At 43.5% G+C, this 21,942-nt stretch overlaps 1 protein-coding gene and 1 long non-coding RNA gene across 20 annotated transcripts in view; one reads left to right on the forward strand and one right to left on the reverse strand.

Moving 5' to 3' along the window:
* Positions 1 to 21,942, forward strand: part of ARHGEF11 (Rho guanine nucleotide exchange factor 11) — a 112,662-nt gene that overhangs the window by 42,342 nt on the left and 48,378 nt on the right. For 8 of the 18 annotated variants that reach the window (XM_019024891.4, XM_055362456.2, XM_019024881.4 and 5 more), the window contains exons 2-3: positions 18,994 to 19,085; positions 20,735 to 20,833. In XM_019024891.4, the coding sequence (XP_018880436.3) occupies positions 18,994 to 19,085; positions 20,735 to 20,833 (191 nt within the window). Of the gene's footprint in view, positions 1 to 17,422; positions 17,456 to 18,652; positions 18,668 to 18,993; positions 19,086 to 20,734; positions 20,834 to 21,942 lie in introns of all 18 variants that reach the window. The other 10 variants (XM_019024856.4, XM_019024839.4, XM_019024869.4 and 7 more) reach the window with 3 other exon arrangements.
* LOC129526837 (uncharacterized) overlaps positions 17,251 to 21,942 on the reverse strand; it is a 38,868-nt gene continuing 34,176 nt past the window's right edge. For both annotated transcript variants that reach the window (XR_010129325.1, XR_008671593.1), the window contains exon 4: positions 17,251 to 17,447. This is a non-coding gene — a long non-coding RNA (uncharacterized lncRNA). The remainder of the gene's footprint in view (positions 17,448 to 21,942) is intronic.

A 21,942-nucleotide genomic window follows, 5' to 3' on the forward strand; every position in this document is an offset into this window, starting at 1 on the left:
AATAAATTTGTGAGGACTGAAGTTAGGAGAGGCTAAATCAAGGAAAGCTTCATGGGATTAATGCGTTTTAAGTTAGGTTTTGATGGAATTGGGTGAGTACCAGAACTGTTTGGGGGCATTTCTCAGTCTGCTCTGTCAACCAGAATTCTCGGGGTTCTGAATGGCCTTGAGAAACTGCCCTGACAACCTTCAGTTCTGACCTCTGAGCTGTTGCTGTTCAAAAGACCTTTAGGATGTTGAAGTCCACTTCCTATTTGAGATGCCCCTCCATCCATCTTTTGCACTATCCGACATTAGCTTCACCTCCTGAAAGTCCCTAGAGGTGATTCCAGGGAACCCAGACCCTCTGAAGGCGGTCAACATTATGGGGGTTGGGGGGATGGAGCCAGCCCTGGGACCACTGGGAGCTATAAGGGACAGCATTCTCTTTTTAATGGTGGGTATAAGGCAGTCATCAAACCAAGCTGAGCAAATCCACTGCCCAAGCAACGGGCAGTAACACAGGAAGGAAGAAGGGAAGTACTATACAAAGTGTGAGTGTGCTGGAGTTTGAAATAATGGGAACATCAGCCCTACATTTCAGAATAGAAGAGCAGCATATTTAGAAATGAAGGCAAGGCCTGGCATTCCTTCCTGTTAGCCAAGATTAGAAGGAGCTGTGAGAGGGGGAGATTTTCTGCAGGACCCCTCTATGATCTTGGGAGTAAGAGTTATAGAGTCCTAGATTCCTTTGGCCTTCTGGATGTCATCATTTCCACATCCTGTCTCCAGCCAAGGCTCTCCCTTTCTGGAGAGATTGAAGTTGTTGTTTCCTATGTCACAGGATTCCTTTTATTTTTACGTTTGGGGGGTCTCACCCAGGGAATTCCTTCCTGATGTCATCTTTGTGGGATGTAAAGGAGGGAATGAGGGGAGGGGCCCCAAGAATGTTTCTCTTTCTGTGAAAGTTTTTTTCAGCTCTTACTGCCATTCAACATTACGTGTATCCATGAGATGGCTTCTTTCCTCCCTCACCCCACCCGTCTTCAGTTTCCTGGAAATGGAATGGGGGCTGGAAGAGAGAAAGGATGGAAATTCCCATTGCATCTCTCTCGGCTATGCAGTGGTTCAGATGGGGTTTTGGTGAGGGGGGTTGGGAGAAGTAGAGAGATGGAGTCAGCCCTGGAGGGAGAGGCCAGGAGACTGCTGAGCTGATGGTATGGGCCTAATTACTCCCTGCCTTGAGCTTGCCTGTAATTGTGGTTTCTGGGAGCCAGCACGTCCTGGAAATCTGCTGGCACAGCAGAGATTTGGGGTTTCCGCCTGGGATGGAGTTGAATTTTCCACTTGGAGCAACTTGCCCAGCCCCCATTTTTGGTTGGGGAGCAGAGTGAATCCTTAAAGCTCAAAAGGAGCGATTAGGATAGTGGTAGGAATATAAGGCCTTCCTTTGGAACTGAACGAGAGGTTGTATGCTCTGAAATGCTAGACATTTTTGAAAAGTTCAGAGAGGCGGCAGATAGCAGGACCTGGTAAAGAGTTGTATGGTTAAAGTTAGAATGTCAACTGTGTCCCAAACCTAGGACAAGTGATTTAATCTCTTTAGACATTAGTTTCTCCATCAGTGATTTGATTTGAATATGTGTCTTTTCTAACAAGGATGTCCCTTAAGTCATAGGTAGAGAAACGCTAGATGAATACAAGGGAGCAACTTAAGCCCCCCTTTTCCCATGGTGGTGATAAAAATAATAGCTAACATATTTTAAGCACTTAATGTGTGCCCTGTGCTAAAACGCTTTAATGAATTCTACCATTTAATCTCTTAACAATCCCGTGTAATAGTTACTTCTGTTATAGCTAAGGGAACGTGGGGTTAAGAGGTTAAATATGTTACCTGAGGTCATGGCCCCAGTGAGTGTCAGCATCAGGATTCTAAAGCCTGTGCATTTGGCCAGCAGACGTATAAATAGTTGTCTGCACTGCATTTTACTCGCTTGTGTCAGGAAACACTCAGAGCCAGGCTGGCTTAGTGAGGCTGGCTGTTGGATTTGGCATCAGAGAATCTGAGTTCAAGTCCTAGCTCTGGCTCTCACCAACCCTGGGACCTCAGGCAAGTCCTTTATCTTTTCTGAACCTGTTTTCCATTCATGAAACATATTTTCAAAGTTGTTCTGAGGGTTAAGTGAGATACTATCTGGCACAACACCTGCTACTCAGCAGATGCTTAGTGTATGTTAGCAGAATCTGAATTTGAATGAGGGGAATTCGAATAAGTGGCATAGTATAGACTCAAAATAAGCAGCCCTAGTCCCTACCCTCCTGAATTTGTGATCTGAGGTTTTAGAACACTGGCATAAGTTAAGGATGTATCTATGGCAAAGTCAAATGGATGGTGAGGACTCTCTCTAGACAGAGTGCAAAGCATTAGCAGAGTAAAGGCTCTGAAGTTAAAATGCTTGGGTTCATATCCCAGCTTCATCTCACTTGCTGGATGCATGAAATCAAGCAAGTGGCTCAGCCTTTCTGTAGCCCATTTTCTTATCTGTAAAATGGCAACATTAATAGTGCCAACTCATGAGGTTGTTGTGAGGATTAAATGTAATACATAAGAATGGCTAATATGAATAATCAACAATCAATCAATAAGGAATTCTTACTGAGTGCCAGGCCCTGGCCTGAGCATTTTTTGCATGTTTTAAATAATTTAGTCCTAACACTCTCATGAAATAGAATCCTAACATTCTTATGAATTCTCTCTATTATTATCCCCATTTTATGGATGAGTAGTCTGAGGCAAGAGATTAAGTAACTTGCCTAAAGTCACACAGCTAATAAATGTCAGGGCCAGCATTTACATCTGGGAGGGGAACTCAGGAGCCTACATTCTTGTCTCAGTAAGTGCTTTAAGAATTTGCTAGCTCTTATTATTATCATCATCATGAGTTCCCATTTATCAATCAGTCACAAGAATTTACTAAGAGTATATGCTTAGCACTGTGTTAGTTATTGCAGGCTCTATCAACAAAGTATATGTGACAGGATTTCTGCTTGTGAGGAGTTGATCATCTAGTTGGAGTGAGATATGAACAATATGGATGAAATGATTTGATAACAAGTGCCAAATAGCATAGTATGGACTCAAAATGCAGTAGAAATGGACTTAGTTACTGAAAGGATCATTGGGTAAGTTGGACTAGTTAGGAAGGTTTACTAGAGACAGTACTACTTGAATTCAGCCTTAGAAAAGTGGGCTGAAGGGCAAGGTTGGGCTGTTTGGAGCACTAGAGTTTGGGAGGATTTAGAATTTCAAGGTTGGTCATTCAGCATTCAACAAATTTCTGTTGAGTGTATCCTATGTGCCTCACTCGATGGAGAATGAGATCCAAACTGATTGCTCAGTCGCTGTTGTTTCTCTCCTGGCCAATCCAGGTTCATTTCCTGGAGATTGTGTTTTGTGGACTAGCAGTTTCCCAGTTGAAATGCTAGTATTGCCCTGTTCGAGGTGGTCCATTGTTGATGTAATAAAGCCTCATTATCATGTGATTTGTGCTTGGATAGAATCATCATATGTGTCTAGGTCCTGGAAAGGAACTGCAGGGATCACTTGGTTCATTCATCTCTTCCTCTCTCCCATCATTTCACCGCCCCGCTTCCCAATCCCATACATGCACATGCAACCACACTTTTTGCTTAGGAGAAATATAAGGCCTAGAACTAAGACTATAATCCAAATATTCAAACCTTTAGGATACTTTATTTAAACTGTGCTGCGTGAATTGTGAGTCAAATTAAGTGCTGTAGGACAAATGCCTACCATTTTTGTAAACCTACAGAGGGAATTATAAGCCCATATCCCAGTGCCAATAATTTTTGTCTTCCTAACACCCCTTTCACTGTTGTGCAAGCCCCTCAGTATCAAAGATGTAATTCAGTAGAAAGAGTGTAAGAGACAGCAACACTTGCTGGAAGTGGTAGGAGCCACTGCTCTAAAAACCACTTTTCCTCCCACAGAATGGTTTGGGATCTCCCCCAGTGGAGAGGGCACCCTCTGTTTGTGTGATCTAGATCTGCAAAGTGCCTGCATAGCCAGAGCCAATGGAGCATTCTTTTGGTTTGTGGCCTGCCTATTGCACCTCCTATCAGGCAGCTACATGTTGAGTTTGTTGCTTGGGGTTGTCTTTGTCATAAACACAGTGGCTAATGTTCTAGTGGTCCAAGGCCCATTAGTCAATGTGAGGGGATGGAGTAAACAACAGAGAGATCCAGAGTGGATCCTGGGTGATGAAACTGTGGCAAGAGCTGCAGGGATCTGGCTACTGGAAAACTTGACTCTGATTTTCTCTTGGCTGGCGTTCTGTCAGCATCCTAGCCAACTATGTATATCAAGTATACTTTGTAGAGCTCAGTCTATGGGTTGAGAGACCCATTTTAGGTTGTGGGAGACTTGGTGCTAAAGAAACAAAAAAATAGAAGATGTAAGTCTCTCCTTCAGAACAGGTATTTTATTAAACAGATCACACGGCAGAATATGTGAGTTTCTCTTAAAAGCAGTACACAGGCAGGGATCTGTGATGATAGCATAAGTCAGATGCTTAAGGGCCAGGAGATGTAAAGAATAGAAGTGTCATCATTCGAGAGTTCATTGAGGAAGGCTTCCTCAAGGAGGGGAGCTTCCGCACAGGTTTTAGAAGGGTAGAACAGGAATTTCCAGGGGGACCTGGAATAACCTCCCCTGTCTGCACGCCCTTCTTTCTTCTACTTCTGGCAGGGCTTCCTGAAGTCACCAGCCAAGAAAGTGGAGGGTATGGACTCAGCCTGTGAAGCTCTGGCCCCCCTCCCACTTCTGTCCCCCATTACAGTTGGGAGCTTAGGTTGCCATGACTCAGTTTGCATCTACCTGCAGTTACCTCAGCTGAAGAACAGGTTGCCTACAGCCTGCCCAAGGAAGGGGATTGCAAAGACAAGCAGACCTCATACCGTCAACTCCCATTACTTCCACAAGTTACCCATTTGATGGTTTAACCTCAGTGGTTTTAAAGTAGAACACTAACTTTCCTCTGCCACCCAGTACTTTCCTATCGATGTTGGTATGAACTCAGGGAAAGGGAGCTAATTTAAAATCCACCTTAAGAAAGTAAATTAGAAAGGTGAATCTTCTGGGCCAAATGACACACTTTTAAAAAGCAAAATGAAGACTTCTTGGATTGGCCATTATCCTGGGTACCTGTTTTATGGTTGGTCCTTTATTTGTGCCAATAATCAAAAATCGACTCAAGTAACAACTCCGTTTATACAAGGTATAAAGTATGCCTTCTTTGAAGAAAATCCAGTCTTTTGAGAATTTATATTTAAGGTATTATCACTTTCATGATGATTTACTTCAGAACATATTTACTTATCTTTTCAGGAAAACATTAGGTAAAACAAGATATGCCTGTAGGGCCGGGCACGGTAGATCATACCTATAATCCAAGCACTTTGGGAGGCTGAGGCAGGTGGCTCACTTGAGGTCAGGAGTTTGAGACCAGCCTGGCCAACATGGCAAAACCCCATCTTTACTAAAACTACAAAAATTAGCCTGGCATGTTGACACACGCTATAATTCCAGCTGCTCAGGAGACTGAGGCACAAGAATCACTTGAACCTGGGAGGTGAAGGTTGCAGTGAGCTGAGATCACACCACTGCACTCCAGCCTGTGTGATAGAGTGTGACTGTCTAAAAAAATTTTAAAAAAGATACTCTTGTAGAGTGGTTTTAGGATGACAAGTAATTTAATTATCACAGTGCCCTGCAAAAAGTACAAGGCTTGGTCTTCCCATCTTACTGTTAGGAAAGCTGAGACTGAGAAGTGGTGTGGCTTGCCCAGTGCCACACAGTGGCTACGATGTGGCAAGGAGGAAACCTCATTCCACAGATGGAGGCCTTTCCCTTCGGCCCTGGCAAGTCCCTGTGACAGATGCTTGTTCTTTATCTTGTAGGTTCTAGGTTCTGCTCATCTCCTTTGCCCTTTGTTGAAAACCAGGAAACTCAAATGAAAATATACTTATTCATCTTGTAGATATCACCAATGCAGACACAGAATTGCTTCTAGATCATGGTTGGTGATGGTGTCTGTTGTTTCTTTTCCAGTTGAAATGAATTTGGCTGTGGCCTGCCCTCCCTTTATTCTTTAGAGAGAATCTTTCCTTTCCAGGCTAGGGATGTAGTTCTGCCTGGGTGCAAGACCTGATATGCTGAAGAAGAATTATAAGGGACAAAGAATCAAGCAGAATTAAGAAAGGACGTGAGATGACCTAGCTCAGCTCCCTCGTCGTGGGGATGATAGGGCCAAGGCACAGGGAGAGGAAGCTGGGACTTTGGTATCAGACACACTTGAACTTGTGTCCTGGCTCTACTATTTAATAGCTGTATGGCCTGGGACGACTTATGTAACTTAGCTGAACCTCATTTTCCTTATCCGTAAAGGAAAATAACACTGTTATCTCACCAGGTTGTCAGGATTAAATGAATGCCTGTAACACATGCTTATTATATGTAATTTTCTTCTCCCTTTTCAAGGATATATAAAAAGATAAGGGCAGAGTGGGTCTAGAACTCAGGTGTCTAGGCTGCCAGCTGTCAGTCCTGTCCTCTTGTCAGAAGGGCCCGCCCCCTCTCTCCTGCTGGGGCAGCCTCCATGATTTCCCTTCCTGTGGCTTTGCTCTCCACCCCTGACTTCTACTCCTAATAATCAGATCTTGGATCTTCCTGAAAGTTGCTTTATGTTGTCTGGAGTCGCACAGCTAGTAAATGGCAGAATTAGCACCAATATCTAGGTCTCCTGGCTTCCTCTGGATGTCTTGAGATGCTATTCTTTTCATTGAACATAAGTTTGATGGAGGACTCCATGACAAAAGCAAATAAATATAGGCTAAACATAATATTCGGCAGTAGATCATCTAGGAGATCTTAGGAGATCTGTAAAATGGTTGCATCTATATTAGATAACTCAAGACTTGATTTTGTGTTTCAAGGCAGGATGTGCTTGCTTTGGCAGTAGCTTACTAATTGTGTCTGACGTAGGGCTTCAGCAAAGAATAGCACCCATTTTTAAAGTACTGCAGAGTGCCAGCCATTGTACTAGATACTGTACTTACATTACACCAATTCTTAAAACAGCCTGATAGGATAGGTGGCTAGTATTCCCATTTTGTAGATGAGAAAACTGAGGTTCGCAGAAAATAGTTTGCTCTCAGTCCCACAGATGGCCAGAGGCAGAGCCAGGCCTGTTCTAACTCCACACTTCACCACACTGCTCCTCAATATCAATGTAAATTCCTGGGCATAGCTTCGGCATTGAGCTTTTTCTGAGAAATATGTGACAAATTGGATAAGTCAGATGTGAGCTTGTGCCAATACCTATGCTGATAGAGCCTGCAAGGCTGATGGGGTGTTGGGTTCTGAGTGGAGAAAAGGGTGCACAGCCTAGGGCAGTGCTGGATTGTTCTCTACTAAGGGGTGAAGAGGGTGCCCTCAGAGCCGGGCTCTGCTTCCTTTCTGGGAGACAGTTGTGCCTCTTTACTCTAGGACTCACAGTCCAGCGAACAAGGAGAGAGGTCGACAATGTGGGAGGTGCTTTTGCAGAAATATATACCAGGTGCTGTGGGAGACAGAAGTTCCTGGAGGGTTGACTCTGGGCAGGCTTCTAGTTTTCTTTGACTGTTCTGAAGGCCAAGGAGGTCTCACCACTGGAGAGAATGTGGAAGTGTGGTGCAGCTGTGGCCAAAGGAGGCCAGACCAGTGCTGTCCAATAGAAAGATAGTGCAAACCACATGTAATTTAACATTTTCTAGTAGCCATAGTAAAAAAAATAATAATAATAATACAGGTGAAATTATTTTTAATGATATATTTCATTTAACCCAATATATTCAAAATACTCTAATATAAAAAGTTATTGAGATATTTTACATTCTTTTTTTTTTTCCACTAAAACTTTAAATCTGATGTGCATTTTATACAGTGTATTTCAATTTGAACCAGCCACATTTCTGGTGCTCTTAGCCACATGTGACCTGGGGTTCCTGTTAAGACAGTGCAGGGCTAGAGGGTACTCCCAGTGTCAGCTCCTAGTAACCCACTCTCAGCAGTCTGTCCCTCACCTGTGCTTTCTAGTGCATTCCACACATCGCTGTCTTTCAGGTGCACATCTGCTCTGCCGCAGCTGGTGTCTGGGCCTCCAGCCTTTCCTCCTCCAGGCCACTCTAGTCACTGCAGTCAGACTTATCTTTTTAAAGGCTAAACCTGATGCTATTGCTTCTTCGAGAAAGCCTTCAACAGCTCCCCCATCTGTAAATAATCAAATCTATAATCCTTAGTTACCGTTTAAGGCCCTCCATAACCTGTCTTTTTCCCTCCATCATACTCCCTAGCAATGATATGTTACTTTAGTATTTGCAGAACCTTTTGACATACTTTATCCCACTTAATTCTCACAGCAGCTGTGTGAGATAGGTAGGACAGGGCAGGTGAATTATAAGGCTCAGAGAGTTTAAGAGAGGTTCCTGGCTGGGCATGGTGTCTCACACTTGTAATCCCAGCACTTTGAGAGGCTGAGGCGGGAGGATTGCTTGAGCCTAGGAGTTCAAGACCAGCCTTGGCAACAAAGGGAGACCCCATCTCCAAAAAAAAAAAATTTTTTTTTAACTAGCCAGATACAGTGGTGCAGACCTGTAATCCCAGCTACTTGAGAGGCTGAGGCGGAAGGATCAGATAAGACCAGGAACTGGAGGTTTCAGTGAACTATTAATCATACCACTGCACTCCAGCCTGAGTGACAGAGCAAGACTTTGTCTCAAAAAAAAAAAAAAAAAAAAAGAGAGGGAGAGAGGTTCCTAAGCTCAGCCAGCTAGTAAGTGGCAGAATCAGGACGGAGACCCTTGTCTTTTTAATTTTATCTCTTGTTACACTCCTTGTTGTGAGATCCATCCCCTTTTCTCCCATATTGCATTGACAGCCTCCCCAGAGTCCCTGTGTCCGCCCTCTGCCTTCTGCTGCTTCCTCCCCTAGAATGTCCTTCCACAGCATAGCTACCTGTCAGAATTCTCCCCTTCCTCCAAGGCTCTGGTTAAAGTCCACCTCCTCTCTGATTTCTTCTTTGTCCATCCCCTCCCCAAATCTACTTTGTAACTACCAACACACTTTAACATGCAGTTTCTTATTTAGTTGATGCTTCACTGTCTTATGTGCAGAATTCAATTGTAGCAATCTGGGGCATTGAAGAATTTAGGAGCTTAAATAGTTCTTACAGGGTTGCCAGTGGTACTCCCCGCCTAAGTCCATAGAGAGGCTAACACGCTTCTAGTTTATTAGTCTTTGTTAAAACTATGAAATTATGAATTTAATCCTAATTTATATGCATTGTGGTCACTCAAAAATGTTTCTCTCAACAGCTGTGATAAGTATAGGCTTATTTTGATGTCTAAAGATCTGTTACCTATATCTGATTTCATCTTCCAACACATATTTATTGAATATCTACTATGTCCTGTGTTCTGGACAAGTATACATGAGAACAAGATACACGAAGTTTATCATTAAATGGGAAAAGAGCAGACATTTTAAAAAGCACCCAAACCGGCCGGGCACAGTGGCACATGCCTGTAATCCCAGCACGTTGGGAGGCTGAGGCTGAGGATCCCTTGTGCCCAGGAGTTTGAGACCAGCCTGGGCAAGATAGTCAGAGCTCATCTCTATTTAAAAAAAAAAAAAAAAAAAAAACAAGCTGGGCAGCTACTCAGGGAGCTTAGGTGGGAGGATTGCTTGAGCTCGAACCCAGGAAGTCGAGGCTGCAGTGAGCCGTGATTGCATCACTGCACTCCAGCCTGGGCAACAGAGTGAGACCCTGTCTCAAAGAAAAAATAAAGAGAAGAAGAAAAGGCACCCAAACAATAGTGTAGTTACTATTGAGTTAGGCACATTACAAAGGTAAATTTCAGGGAAACTCAGCACATTAAGTGTCAGAGAAGACCTCTCTGAGAAAGGGACACTTAAGCTGAACGCTGAGGAATGAGTGTGGGTTCCCCAGGCCAAGGTGGGAGAGAAAGCCCCTGAGGTTGAAATACAGTGAGTGAGAGGGAGGGTGACCAGATACACAGCTTGAGAATAGGCATGAGACCTCACCCAAGGACCTGCTAGCCATGTGCAGGATTTGGAACTTCATGCAAGGACAGTGAGAAACCATGGAAGGGTGTATATCCTCTAATTTCTCTCTTTAAAAGATCACTCTATGTGTAAGAATGGGTAGGGGCTACAGTAGACATGGGGAGGCCAGTTCTTCTAGGTGAGAGATGATGGCCTCTTAAATGAGCGTGGTGGCAGAGAGGGGGAGAAGAGAAGTAGGTGGATTTCAGAAATGTTAGGAGGTCATATCAGTAGGACTTGTCAATTGATTGGATTTGCAGAGAGATGTCAAAGATAATCTCAGATTTCTGGCGTGAGCAAGTGCACGGCAGTGTTTGAGGAGGAAACATTTGATCAGGAGCAGGGCTGGGGAGATTGATTGCAGTTTGACTGTTGTAGCTTTGAGGTGTCAGTGAAGGTGATTTGGTCCTCGCAATTACCCTTTGAGAAAGGTAGTATTACCTACATTTGTTATTGGAAAACTAAGGTTTGGAGAGGTTGGATGACTTGCCTAAGACTACATAGCCAAGAAAGGGCTGAGCCTGAGCTTGTGCCAGTATTTTGACTCCTAAAGCTGTGCTTTTAAAACCATACCACATGTCCTGTGTGCTGAATATTCGATGTTGAACCAAGCTAACCAACCTTCTCAACACACGAGTTCTCTGCCTCCCTTCTCCACACACACCTGTCTGCCAAGTTGTCTGCTCTGATAGTCAAACAAATCCTAAAATCTCTTCTTGTCTAAGACCTTCATGAAAGTAGAAAGGTGAGGTTTACTGGCCCTGCCCTACCTAGAATTTGAACACCCTGGGGGTATTTTTCACTCACTCATTCTAGTTCTGTTCCCCTCACACCTGACATTTTTCAAGCATAGGTCACCTACTGTACACCTGAAAAAAGAAAAAACACAATAAAACCATTTGCAGAGGGCTTTACACTTTCAAAGCACTTAATAAATATTATCTTTTTTGCCCTCACATCAGCCCTGGAAGAAAGAAAGGACGTATATGGTCCTTCAGCTAACATTTTTGGAGCGACCCTCACTATGCACCAGGCACTGTGCTGGAACTCAGCTGGTGATACAAGGATGAATAAGACATGGTCCCTGTTCTCAGGGGCTTAAAGTCTAAAAGAGATGACAGACTAACAGATGATATCAATATGTGTTCATTTTGGAGATAAGAAAGATGATAGACTGATGATAGATTCAGAAATTAAGGGACTTGTTTCAAGAGTTTCTCCAAGTTACGGTCCTCTGAATAAGGAATGGCTTGGGCTGCTTGTTGAAATAGATTCCACACCACAGACCTGCTGAATTGGATCCCTAAGGGTGGGGCCTGAAGTGATTCGTATGCTGCTGGATGGCTAGAAAGTGATCCAACTGAGGAGTGAACCTTCTCTGGTGCACTGCCAGAGACCATTTGTCTATTCTCTAGTTTAAGAGATGAGGGAACTGATGCTTATAGATCAGCAGCGGTTGTCTGCAAACAGCCGTCTTTCCTCATAGCCCTTACTGTAGGGATGTGCAGGTCTAGGACGGTGTGTTTGCCAGCCTCAGACCAGAGGGAAAATTCTACCCGGAGGCAGAATCCATAGAAAGTTAGGGTGCCAGGAGCCTGCTGAAAACTCCACCCTGGGAGATGAGGGAAACCAACCAGTAAGACCAGGTCAGAGTTCAGTAAGTATGGACTTTATCTGGAGCTAAGGTCCTGGTAGGGTGTCTCTTTCCCGGTTTACTGCTCTTATCTTTAGGGAAGGGCCCAGGAATATTACTTTGCCCCAGACTCAGGAAAACCTAGCTCAGCCTGTGTATAGTGTGCTTTCTTTATCTTTCTCTATCCATCTATTTTATGTATGTGTATTATGTATTTATATACATATATAGCATATGTCTATTATATATATCTTTAATCATGTCGTATATGTATATATTATATGTGTGTGGGCACATGTGATGTATATATGTGTATATGTCTGGAATGTGTGTGTATGTATGTAAAAGAGAAAATAAAGACCAAACAAATCTACATGTGGCATATACAGGTCATATAATTTTTTATTTAGGAGCACAGACCTTGAAGTCACACCAACTTTATGCACATCTTAACTTCATTTATTTAACCTCTCTGTTCACACACTGGAAAATGGGGATGTACTACCTGTTTCACCAGACTTTTGTGAGTATTGAATTAGATAAGGTTATATCAAGTGCTTAGCACAGCACGTGGTAGGTAGTAAGAACTTTATCATTATTACCACAGAACGTGGATGTTCTAGGCCTTGTCCTCATTTACACATTTGTGATGGGGTAGGCGTAAGGGTGAGGAGACCAGGAACCTCCCATTGACAGATGGAAAGGACATGATGTTATTTGCTTATCTTTGTTTCTTTAAACTCCAGAAGCCAGTCCTGTTTGGCCACCTTAAGTTCGAACTCGTATACTTTGTAGGGGTCTGAGTGAAGCAGTGGGCAGTGTAAGCTGTGGGCAGTGGTGACTGGGAAAGGTAAGACATGCCCATCTGGAGAGGGCTGCCACCACTCATTTTCAGCTGATTGTCTCTATGTGAGACCATAAGCTCGAGGATGCCAGAACTTCTGACTGACCTTTCAAGAGAAGTCAGAAATCTGTATTTTATTGCTTAGCAACTAACTTTTAAAATATATATATATATACACACACACATATATATACACATATATATACATATACATACATGTATATATATGTATGTATATATATATACACATTCACACACAGACACACCGCAGACCAACAAAAAGGATATGTGGGCTCTCTGGAAGGTCACCAAGCATCTCCTTGCTTTGTCGCCCACCCTGTGGGCTGGGGTGAGGAGCATGTGGATGCATAGTTAGAAGGCACCTGCTCTGTGCCTTGTGCTGCACTCAAGCATACCGGGAAGTCCACACTGCAACCTCTGCCCTCCAGCAGATAGGCAGGACTGATGCACCAGGCCACAGGGAGCCTTGGAGGAGGGGAGAATGTGTGCGCCAATGCGGGCTGCATTGTAAAGAAGAGGAAGAGTTCTGCGAGTTACTCTACAGATATTGTAAGTGAAAAAAGCAAAGTGCAAAAAGGGGATGATACTACCTGTTGTGTAAGGAAGAAAGGAAAATAAGAATATGTATAGGTATTTATTTAGTTTTACAAGAAGAAACACAGCAAGGAAACCAAAAACAAATGAAAATGATTACTTGGGGAATGGGGAGAAAGAATAGGTACACTTCTGAATATACTTTTAAAATTTCATTTTGATTTTTCAACCATGTAAATGTTTGATATATTCAAAAAATGAAATAAGCTTGAAAAAAAGCAAACCCTAAAATTCAGTGCAAATATAAAAAGAAACATAAATATATCTCAAATTGATAACATAAAAACAGATTTAAGACCAAGGACAGTGGCTCACGCCTGTAATCCCAGTGCTTTGGGAGGCCGAGGCAGGTGGATCACTTAAGCCCAGGAGTTCTAGACCAGCCTGGGCAACATGGCAAAACCCCATCTCTATAAAAAATACGAAAATTAGCCAGGCGTGGTGATGTGTGCCTGTAATCCCAGCTACTTGGGAGGCTAAGGCAGGAGGATCACTTGAACCCAGGAGGCAGAGGTTGCATTGAGCTGTAATTGTGCCACTGCACTCTAGTCTGGGCGACGGAGTGAAACCCTGTCTCAAAAAACTAAACAAAACAAACAAAAAACCCAACGGATTAACCCAGAAATTTTCACACACATTACTGATGATACTGGGATATAGTCTGAGGACAAAAAGAACTGCAAGAAAATCTTGAACTTCATAGGTTTGTTGTTACTAGTGATACTGATGTAACTCCAGGAACTATCTTTTCTGCATATTGAATAGAGCAGTGAGTAAATATATTGGTATTGTTTAGGAACGGGGTTCTCAATATGAGAAAAGGAAGACAAAATGTGGAACAGGGAAGATGAAGAACCCTGTTGTGTTGAGTTCAAATTGGAGATACCAGTGTGAACTCAAAAATTTATAATAAATTTTTCTAGCTCTGTCCATTAAAAGGGCCTGGAACGAGGGACACCTCAGCAGCAATGAGTACCTAGCAGTCAGATCTTGTTTGTAAATGCATTTCCTGCTAAAAGGAACAGGGCTCCTTGGAGAAATGTTTGATTCCAGGTCTGGCATAGGGGAAGTACAAGGTGAGCATGGAGTATCTTTTTGTGCCAGAAAGCAAGGACATGATCAAAGACAGATGGTGACATGTTAAAAGGACACAGGAGCTGGCTTTCAGAAGCTCCCACTGGTCAAATTGGAACATTTTAAACTTTTTTTTTTTAAAGGGTAATAGACTATAATATATTATTACTTTGGGAGGGAAACAAGATCTGTGAGTTCATAGCACTACTCCAGAAAAGGGATGAGATGACATTCTTTATAAAAGCTTACTGGCTAATATATGTTGAAGGAATGGTAGAATTAGCAAATTGCCATTTTGCAGGCACCAGTGCAATAAGCGCTTTAGGCAAGAATCATCTATGGATAGTAAAACTATTGGATGAGAGATTGTTGAAAAACAGAGTATCTATACAGTCTCAAAATATCATCCCACAGATTTCTCATTAATTCAAATGAGAAAATAGATTTTTACCATTGAAAAAATCTCAGGAATACCACTTTACCTAAGTAATCAAACCTACCATCACCAAAATGGGGCAAGCTATCCAACATCACTTATATAATAGTCTCTTAAAAATGTTTAACATGAATCTAACCGTGAGGAGGCATCAGATGAATCCAGATTGGAGGCCATTCAACAAGATTACTGGCCTAGACTCTGCAAAATGTCAGTGTTATGAGAGACAAGACCAAGAAAAGTAGGGAGAGTTCTAGATCAAATTAATCTGAGAGACAGGACGTAAGTATAATTCAAGATCTTTGATTGGCTCCTGAACTGAGGCAATTGGGGAATAGCTATAAAGAACTTAATAAGACAGTTGGGGAAATTTGAATGTGTACTGTATATTAGATAATATTGTATCAGACTCATTGGGTGTGCTGATGGCATTGTGGTTATATAGAAGAATTTCAATGCTCTTAGGGGATATAGGCTAAAATAGGGGTAAAGTGTCATGATGTCTACAATTTTCAAGTGAGAAAAAAATGTATAAACATAGATAAAGCAAATGTTAACAAATGTTAGTTGCTGAATCTAAATGAAGGGCATGTAGATATTCACCATGCTACTTCTTCAATGTTAATGTAGTTTGACCTTTTTCAAAATAAAATGTTGGGGTAAATGTGTGCTGCAGTGGTCAGGGATTGCTTTGTGGAGTCAATGCCATTTGATCAGGACCTTGAAAAAGTAGTAGGAGATGGACAGAGATGACAAGGGATGGCAACCATCAAGTCAGAGGTGGGAATGAGTATAGCATCACTTAGGATCCAATAGAGGTAGGTAGTAGGCAAGTAATCAGAGACGAATTTGAAAAGACGTTTGGGTCCACAGGATGAAAGTCCTTTAATACCAGGTTATTGGAGGCACATCTGATTGTGTAGATAATAAGGAGAGAAATGATAAGTTCTTGATGAGAGGGCCTGAGGGAGTAGTATTTGAGTAAGTTAGTCTGTGGTGGTGGAGTGCTGGATGGACTGGAGAGTGGAAAAGAGGTTTTTTTCAGTAATCCAGGCATGAGGCACTAGACATGTGGCTTCAAGGGATGAGTGTCAATGATTATGTAAAGAAAGGAGCGAGTCTGGGAAACGATTATAAAGAACCTACAGGTTTCTTTGACTGGCAGTAGGGGATAACTGAGAAGTTGGGTCAGAAAATCTGTCTCAGTGGTGCCATTTAGAGTACAAATTTGGGGGGAAATTCTCCACTCCTCAGGGCCGCCTCCATACCCCCAGGTTTAGGCTGAGCAGAATCTGAGCTCTGCTGCCAAATTTTGATGAGAATGTCCTCAGGAAAAGGGAGGGGCCACCATTAAAATCTTTTCTATCTATGACAGCCTCCATTTCAGGCCAAACTACCCTCCTCTCTCCTTTCCTTGTTTCTCAGATTTTTAACCTTCCAAGGTCTTCCTCCCAAATATGTGCTCAGACTCACAACCCAGCTGACACAATAGTCTGTCCATTGATTCTATCCATCAGGCCTGCCTTCCATAGGCATTTCTTCCTCCTTCAGTTCAATGGTAGTTTTCTCTCCTTTAAGCTCTCAGAAAAAAAAATTTTTTTTGCATCTGTTGCAAGTATACTTACATTGCCATCTCCTTGTCCCTCACATACCTGCCCTAGCCTCTGATTTTATTTTAGAGAAACTTTTGGTTACTGCTGAAATGGTCTTTGTCCATGCCCCTAACAATTGTTGACAGCAGGGACATGGACCTTTTGGTTCATTTGCCTTTGATTATGTGGAACTGCTCATGCCTCAGCTCAAATGCAAACCAAATCAGGTTCTCAGGTTCAAATGCACCTTCTAGGCTTTAGTATGGGCATAGGAAACCAGCTTCCTGGTGGGGTCAAGAACAAGGCAAGAAGGCCCGAGGTGTCCCAAGATAAGATGGGCTTTCTCTTTAGGTAGTAAGGAGGAGGAGTTCAAGCCCAGCGTGGATAACCCTGTGCAGTCATAGAGAATAAAGTAGGCAGAACATGTAGGAGGAAGGAACAGTATAGGCAGAGACAGAAGCCAGAAACCATAGCAAGTGAAAGGAGGACAGTAAAGAGCAGGGACCAAGAATAGGACTGAGCCCCTCCCTATTGTGTCAGGCACTGGGGACACAGCAGCAAGACCCTCTCTGCTTTCATGGACCTTCCAACCTTGCCTGTCTGTACGGCTTTACAGACAAGTGAACAGCAGCATTTTCAGTTGGGTATTTGAGCTGCAGGAAGGACAGATACTGGGAGCTGTGGAAAACATCAAAGGGCACTTCCCCGGGCATCAGGCATTATACCTCCTGTTAGATGCTGTGGCGAATGGCCTAGCTGAGGCCAGATGACTGTTCTCCCAAGTACAGTGGGGAGGTTCTAAAAGGTTTTAAGCAGCAAAATGACATGGGTAAATTTGGATGTTAGAAAGCTCATGGCTGTTAGTAAGCTCACCTTGTGGCCAGGTGCCTCCCCTGGGTCACTCTTGGCTCTGTTGTGGTTTTTCTTTGAACCAACCATCCCTAGTGTCTTGTCTGGTTTATGTCGTGTTTTGTTTTTCTTTCTCTTTCTTCCTCCTGTCCTGCGTTGCTCTCTCCTGGGCCCACGCTCTCTTCTTCCTTGATGTCCTTCTCTCTCTGATCCAAAGATCAGCCAGTAAAAAGCAGTCTCACCTGTCCAGGTAAGAGGGGTGCCATTGTGAGGGGGAACGAAGACCCACTTCTTTATATTTATAAGTTACTTGTACCCTCACATGGTTTCAAACATTAAAAGTACCAAAGAATATAATAAAAGCCTGCATTTCCATTCCTGTGCCCCAGCCACCCAGTTTCCCTCCTCAGAGACAACTGTGTTATATGTTTCTTTTGTATTCTTCCAGAGATATTTTAGATATTTTTGGATATGTAAATAAATATTTAAACATATATAAACACATAATTTTATTCTCTCCTTTACTCACTTTTTTAAACTGTCCGAATAATTCTATATTTTGTTTATTTCACTCAGTAACATATCATGGAGATCATTCTGTATCGTGTATAAAGAGCCTCTTCATTCTTTTTTATGACTGAGTTCTGTGTCATTGTATTACTGTAATTTATTTAACCAGTCACTCATTGTGAACATTTAGATTGTTTCCAGTGCTTTGCCATCACACACAGTGCTTCCATGAGTAGCCTTCTACTTAGTCATTTGCTATAGGTAGGATAGGAATTGCCCCTTTCTGAGGGGCAGCAACTATTGATTCAGGAACTTGCAACTTGTACACTTTTCCAAAAAGGAGTGCCACAGCAGTTATTGAAATTTCTTCTATTCCTGTGAGGGTCCTAGTTGAAGAGGAGAAGAAGCAGTGAATCCTTTGGTTTGGTGATGTGTACCACTTGAAGGTTTGAGGTCTTTAGTAGTTTCTAATTAGGCAAGGTGCCTCAGGCTGGCTGAGGGACTGGAGCTGAATATGGGGTTGGAATACTACCACCAAACAGACCAGATTCCTGTCCTCCCATGGTACCCAAAGGATAAATGGAATTTTCAAAGGCTTGGGCCGTTCCTCTACTGTCTTTTCTAGAAAGTGTGCAAGTTGCCAGTTACCCAGTGGGCTTATACTCATGCCCATTTACCCTCCTGGAGATCACTGTTAGGGAGAGGTGGAACTTTGAGGGACAAAGAGATGAAGCTAAATGGGGAGCTTGTCTCTGCTGCCACCACTACAGCCACATGTTGTGCTCATGCAGACCTCTGTATGTGTTTGACCCACCTCGTCCTTCCCTCCAGTCTCCCCTTCCTTTGCAAATCATTGCCTAAAACTAACTGGCTGTTTGTTTTTTTCCTGTCTTTTTCTTGCATTCATTTTCTCTGCTGCTCCGTTCTGTTCCATCAGCCCCATTGCAGCCTGGTAAGACCCAACAAGCATGTACACGTGTGCACATCCCCTTCTTGCTATTGTCTCTTTGTCGCCTAACTCCAGGAAGGGTTATTTCCCTTCACACCTTGCTGGGTATTAAAGAGATCATGCTTGCCCTGCCAGCCCAGGATTCCAGATAGGTGGTGTTACCAATGGTGTACACATGGCTAATGTCCTACCATATTGGGTTACAGGGTGGGTAGGTTGGTCTCTCATTATCCAAGACTCAGGGCCCCTTTTGACAGAGCCTCCAACTACTACAAGGCTGATCCCCCCCTGCTGAGCTCATTGGCATGCTTTCCTTACTCCTTCTCCAGGTTAAGTAGCCTGTCTTCTCTGGGAGATTCTGCACCTGAGCGCAAGTCCCCTTCCCACCATCGCCAGCCTTCGGATGCCTCTGAGACAACAGGTAACCTCCTTGGGCATTAACACACAAACACAGCCAGGCATGGTGGCACATGCCTGTATTCCCAGCTACTTGGGAGGCCAATGGGAGGATCGCTTGAGCCCAGGAGCTCTGGTCTGTAGTGTGCTATGCCAGTCAGGTGTCTGTACTAAGTTCAGCATCAATATGATGACCTCCCAGGAGCAGGGAACTACCAGGTTGCCGAAGGAGAGGTGAACTGACCGAGGTCAGAAATGGAGCAGGTCAGAACACCCATGCTTATCAGTAGTGGGATCACACCTATGAATAACCACTGTACTCCAGCCCGGGCAACATAGTAATACTCCATCTCTTTTAAAAAAAAAAAAAAAGGCACATGGCTGGGCGTGGTGGCTTATGTCTGTAATCGCAGCATTTTGGGAGGCCAAGGCAGGCAGATCACTTGACGTCAGGAGTTTGAGACCAGCCTGGCCAACATGGTGAAACCCCGTCTCTACTAAAAACACAAAAATTAGCCAGGTGTGGTGGTGCGTGCCTGTAGTCCCAGCTACTCAGGAGGCTGAGGCAGGAGAATTGCTTGAACCCAGAAGGCAGAGGTTGCAGTGAGTCGAGATTGTGCCATTGCACTCCAGCCTGGGTGACAGAGCAAGACTCTGTCTCAAAAGAAAACCCACATGGACACAGAGATGTACACTCATACAGACAGATCTGTATACTCCAAATGTAAAGCAACTTAGTGTTTATGTTAAGCACATGATGTATACTAGGCATTGTGTTAATGGGTTTTATATAAATTGCCTCCGTACATCAACATAGAAACTAGGTTTTATTATCTTTATTTTGCAAATGAGGGAGCTGAGGCACAGAGAGGTTAACAAATATGTCCAAGTTCGCAAGCTTATTGGGGACTTGAAACCAGTTCTGTTTTAACTCTAGAACCCACGCTTTAATCATTGCAGGATGCAATCACACATACTCATACACATGTACAATGTCTAGTATACACTCACAGGAATGGAGACATTTGGTAGTCATAACCTCTGTTTCTTTTTGTTTTTTAATTCCGTATTTTTTTAAAGGATACATGACAATATATGACAAGAAGAAAACCCTTTTATTTCAGAAATACAAGGGTTTTCTTCTTGTCATGTGTCCTTCCCTAGATTTGGCAAGAGACCACTCCTAAGTCACCCTGCATGAGTTATCCAACTCTATAAAAAGAATCAACAAGCATTGGTATACCACTTGCTGCATTCATTGGATGTCACTTAACATGTAACTTCTAGGCTCACTTGGGCTTCAATCCTGGGAGGCTCCTTATTGGTAATATTAGTCTTCAGGAGGATGGCTAGACCTGGTCCTACCCCATCTTTGACCAGTCTCACCCGGGCACACCAAAAGGGACAGACATGTATGTGAGAGACAAGCATTTTAGCACCTCAGAGAAGGGTAGTTTCTTATTTGGAATACAAAGTAAGTTATAGGTTTTGCCAACCACCAAGGGAGGCGTGTCATTGCGATAGTGTTTAGACAGGAATAGTCTAGGGAATTTGTTTAGTGTGAAAAGGCTTCTTGAAGAAGAAAGGCACTGGGGCTTCCCTGGGTTGGTCTTGGCATGTGTACACTAACCTCCCAATGACACTGCGTACTCAACCTTTCTCTCCGCCTTCCAGGTCTCGTTCAACGCTGTGTCATTATCCAAAAGGACCAGCATGGCTTCGGCTTCACAGTCAGTGGGGATCGCATTGTTCTGGTGCAGTCTGTGCGGCCTGGTGAGTGCTGCATCCCTCCTGCCCACGGTGGACAGTTCTTGCAAAGCCACCATGTATGTGACAGTGCCATTCTACCTGTGCTTTCCTGTGGGGCATGAATGAATTACTCTAGAACTGGTTCTCCATGGGTGCCTGGGGAAGCCTCTTCAATGCTAAGCCCCCAGGCAGAATTTCTAGAGATTGCACCTCATGCTTGCTTCCCTAGCTGGAAAGTGAAAAACCAGCAAAATAGCTGTCAGGTCATCATCAGGCAGATGTCTGATTGCCATCGAAGGGAGCCCCTCATACTGGGTCACAAGATTCCGTGGAGGAATCAAAGGCCCCCTTTCTTCATATTTACCTCCACATTACCTGGCTAAGTGCACAGATGGTCACTTTCTACAGAGGTTTATAACCTGAGACAGGCACAATGGTCCAAATGATTACAGAGCACATTTGCTGATACAATTAACATTAAATAATAAATTACCAACAGATGAATGATATGTTGGATGTGATGTCAGGGGAAATGGTGTTTGGAAGTTTGAGTAGTTTGTGATTTGAGGCATAGTCATTTTCCTTGTGATCATTTGGGAAGCCCTCTTAAAGGAAACAGGATTTTAGAAGTAGTTTGAAAGATGGAAATGAAAAGCAAATCAGCAGGATAGGAATTTGGTGGGAAGGAAGTGAAGAGTGGGTGGGCATCATAGCCAAATCCATCAAGTTACCAATTGTGTATAGAAGGGGTGTGAACAGTCAAAACTCTAGCATATGCCAGGTAGTGGAACCTTTGTTGGTGGTCCAGGCTGAGGAAGACAATCAAAAAGGCGATGGGTGGCCAGCTGTGGTGGCTCACGCCTGTAATCTCAGCACTATGGGAGGCCGAGGCGCACAGATCACGAGGTCAGGAGATCAAGACCATCCTGGCTAACATGGTGAAACCCTGTCTCTACTAAAAATACAAAGAAATTAGCCAGGCGTGGTGGCAGGCGCCTGTAGTCCCAGCTACTCGGGAGGCTGAGGCAGGAGAATGGCATGAACCCGTGGCCAGAGCTTGCGGTGAGCCAAGATCGTGCCACTGCACTTCAGCCTGGGTGACTGAGCGAGACTCCATCTCAAAAACAAAAAAC

The sequence above is a fragment of the Gorilla gorilla genome, chromosome 1, assembly GCF_029281585.2.
Source record: "Gorilla gorilla gorilla isolate KB3781 chromosome 1, NHGRI_mGorGor1-v2.1_pri, whole genome shotgun sequence".
Classification (NCBI taxonomy): domain Eukaryota; kingdom Metazoa; phylum Chordata; class Mammalia; order Primates; family Hominidae; genus Gorilla; species Gorilla gorilla.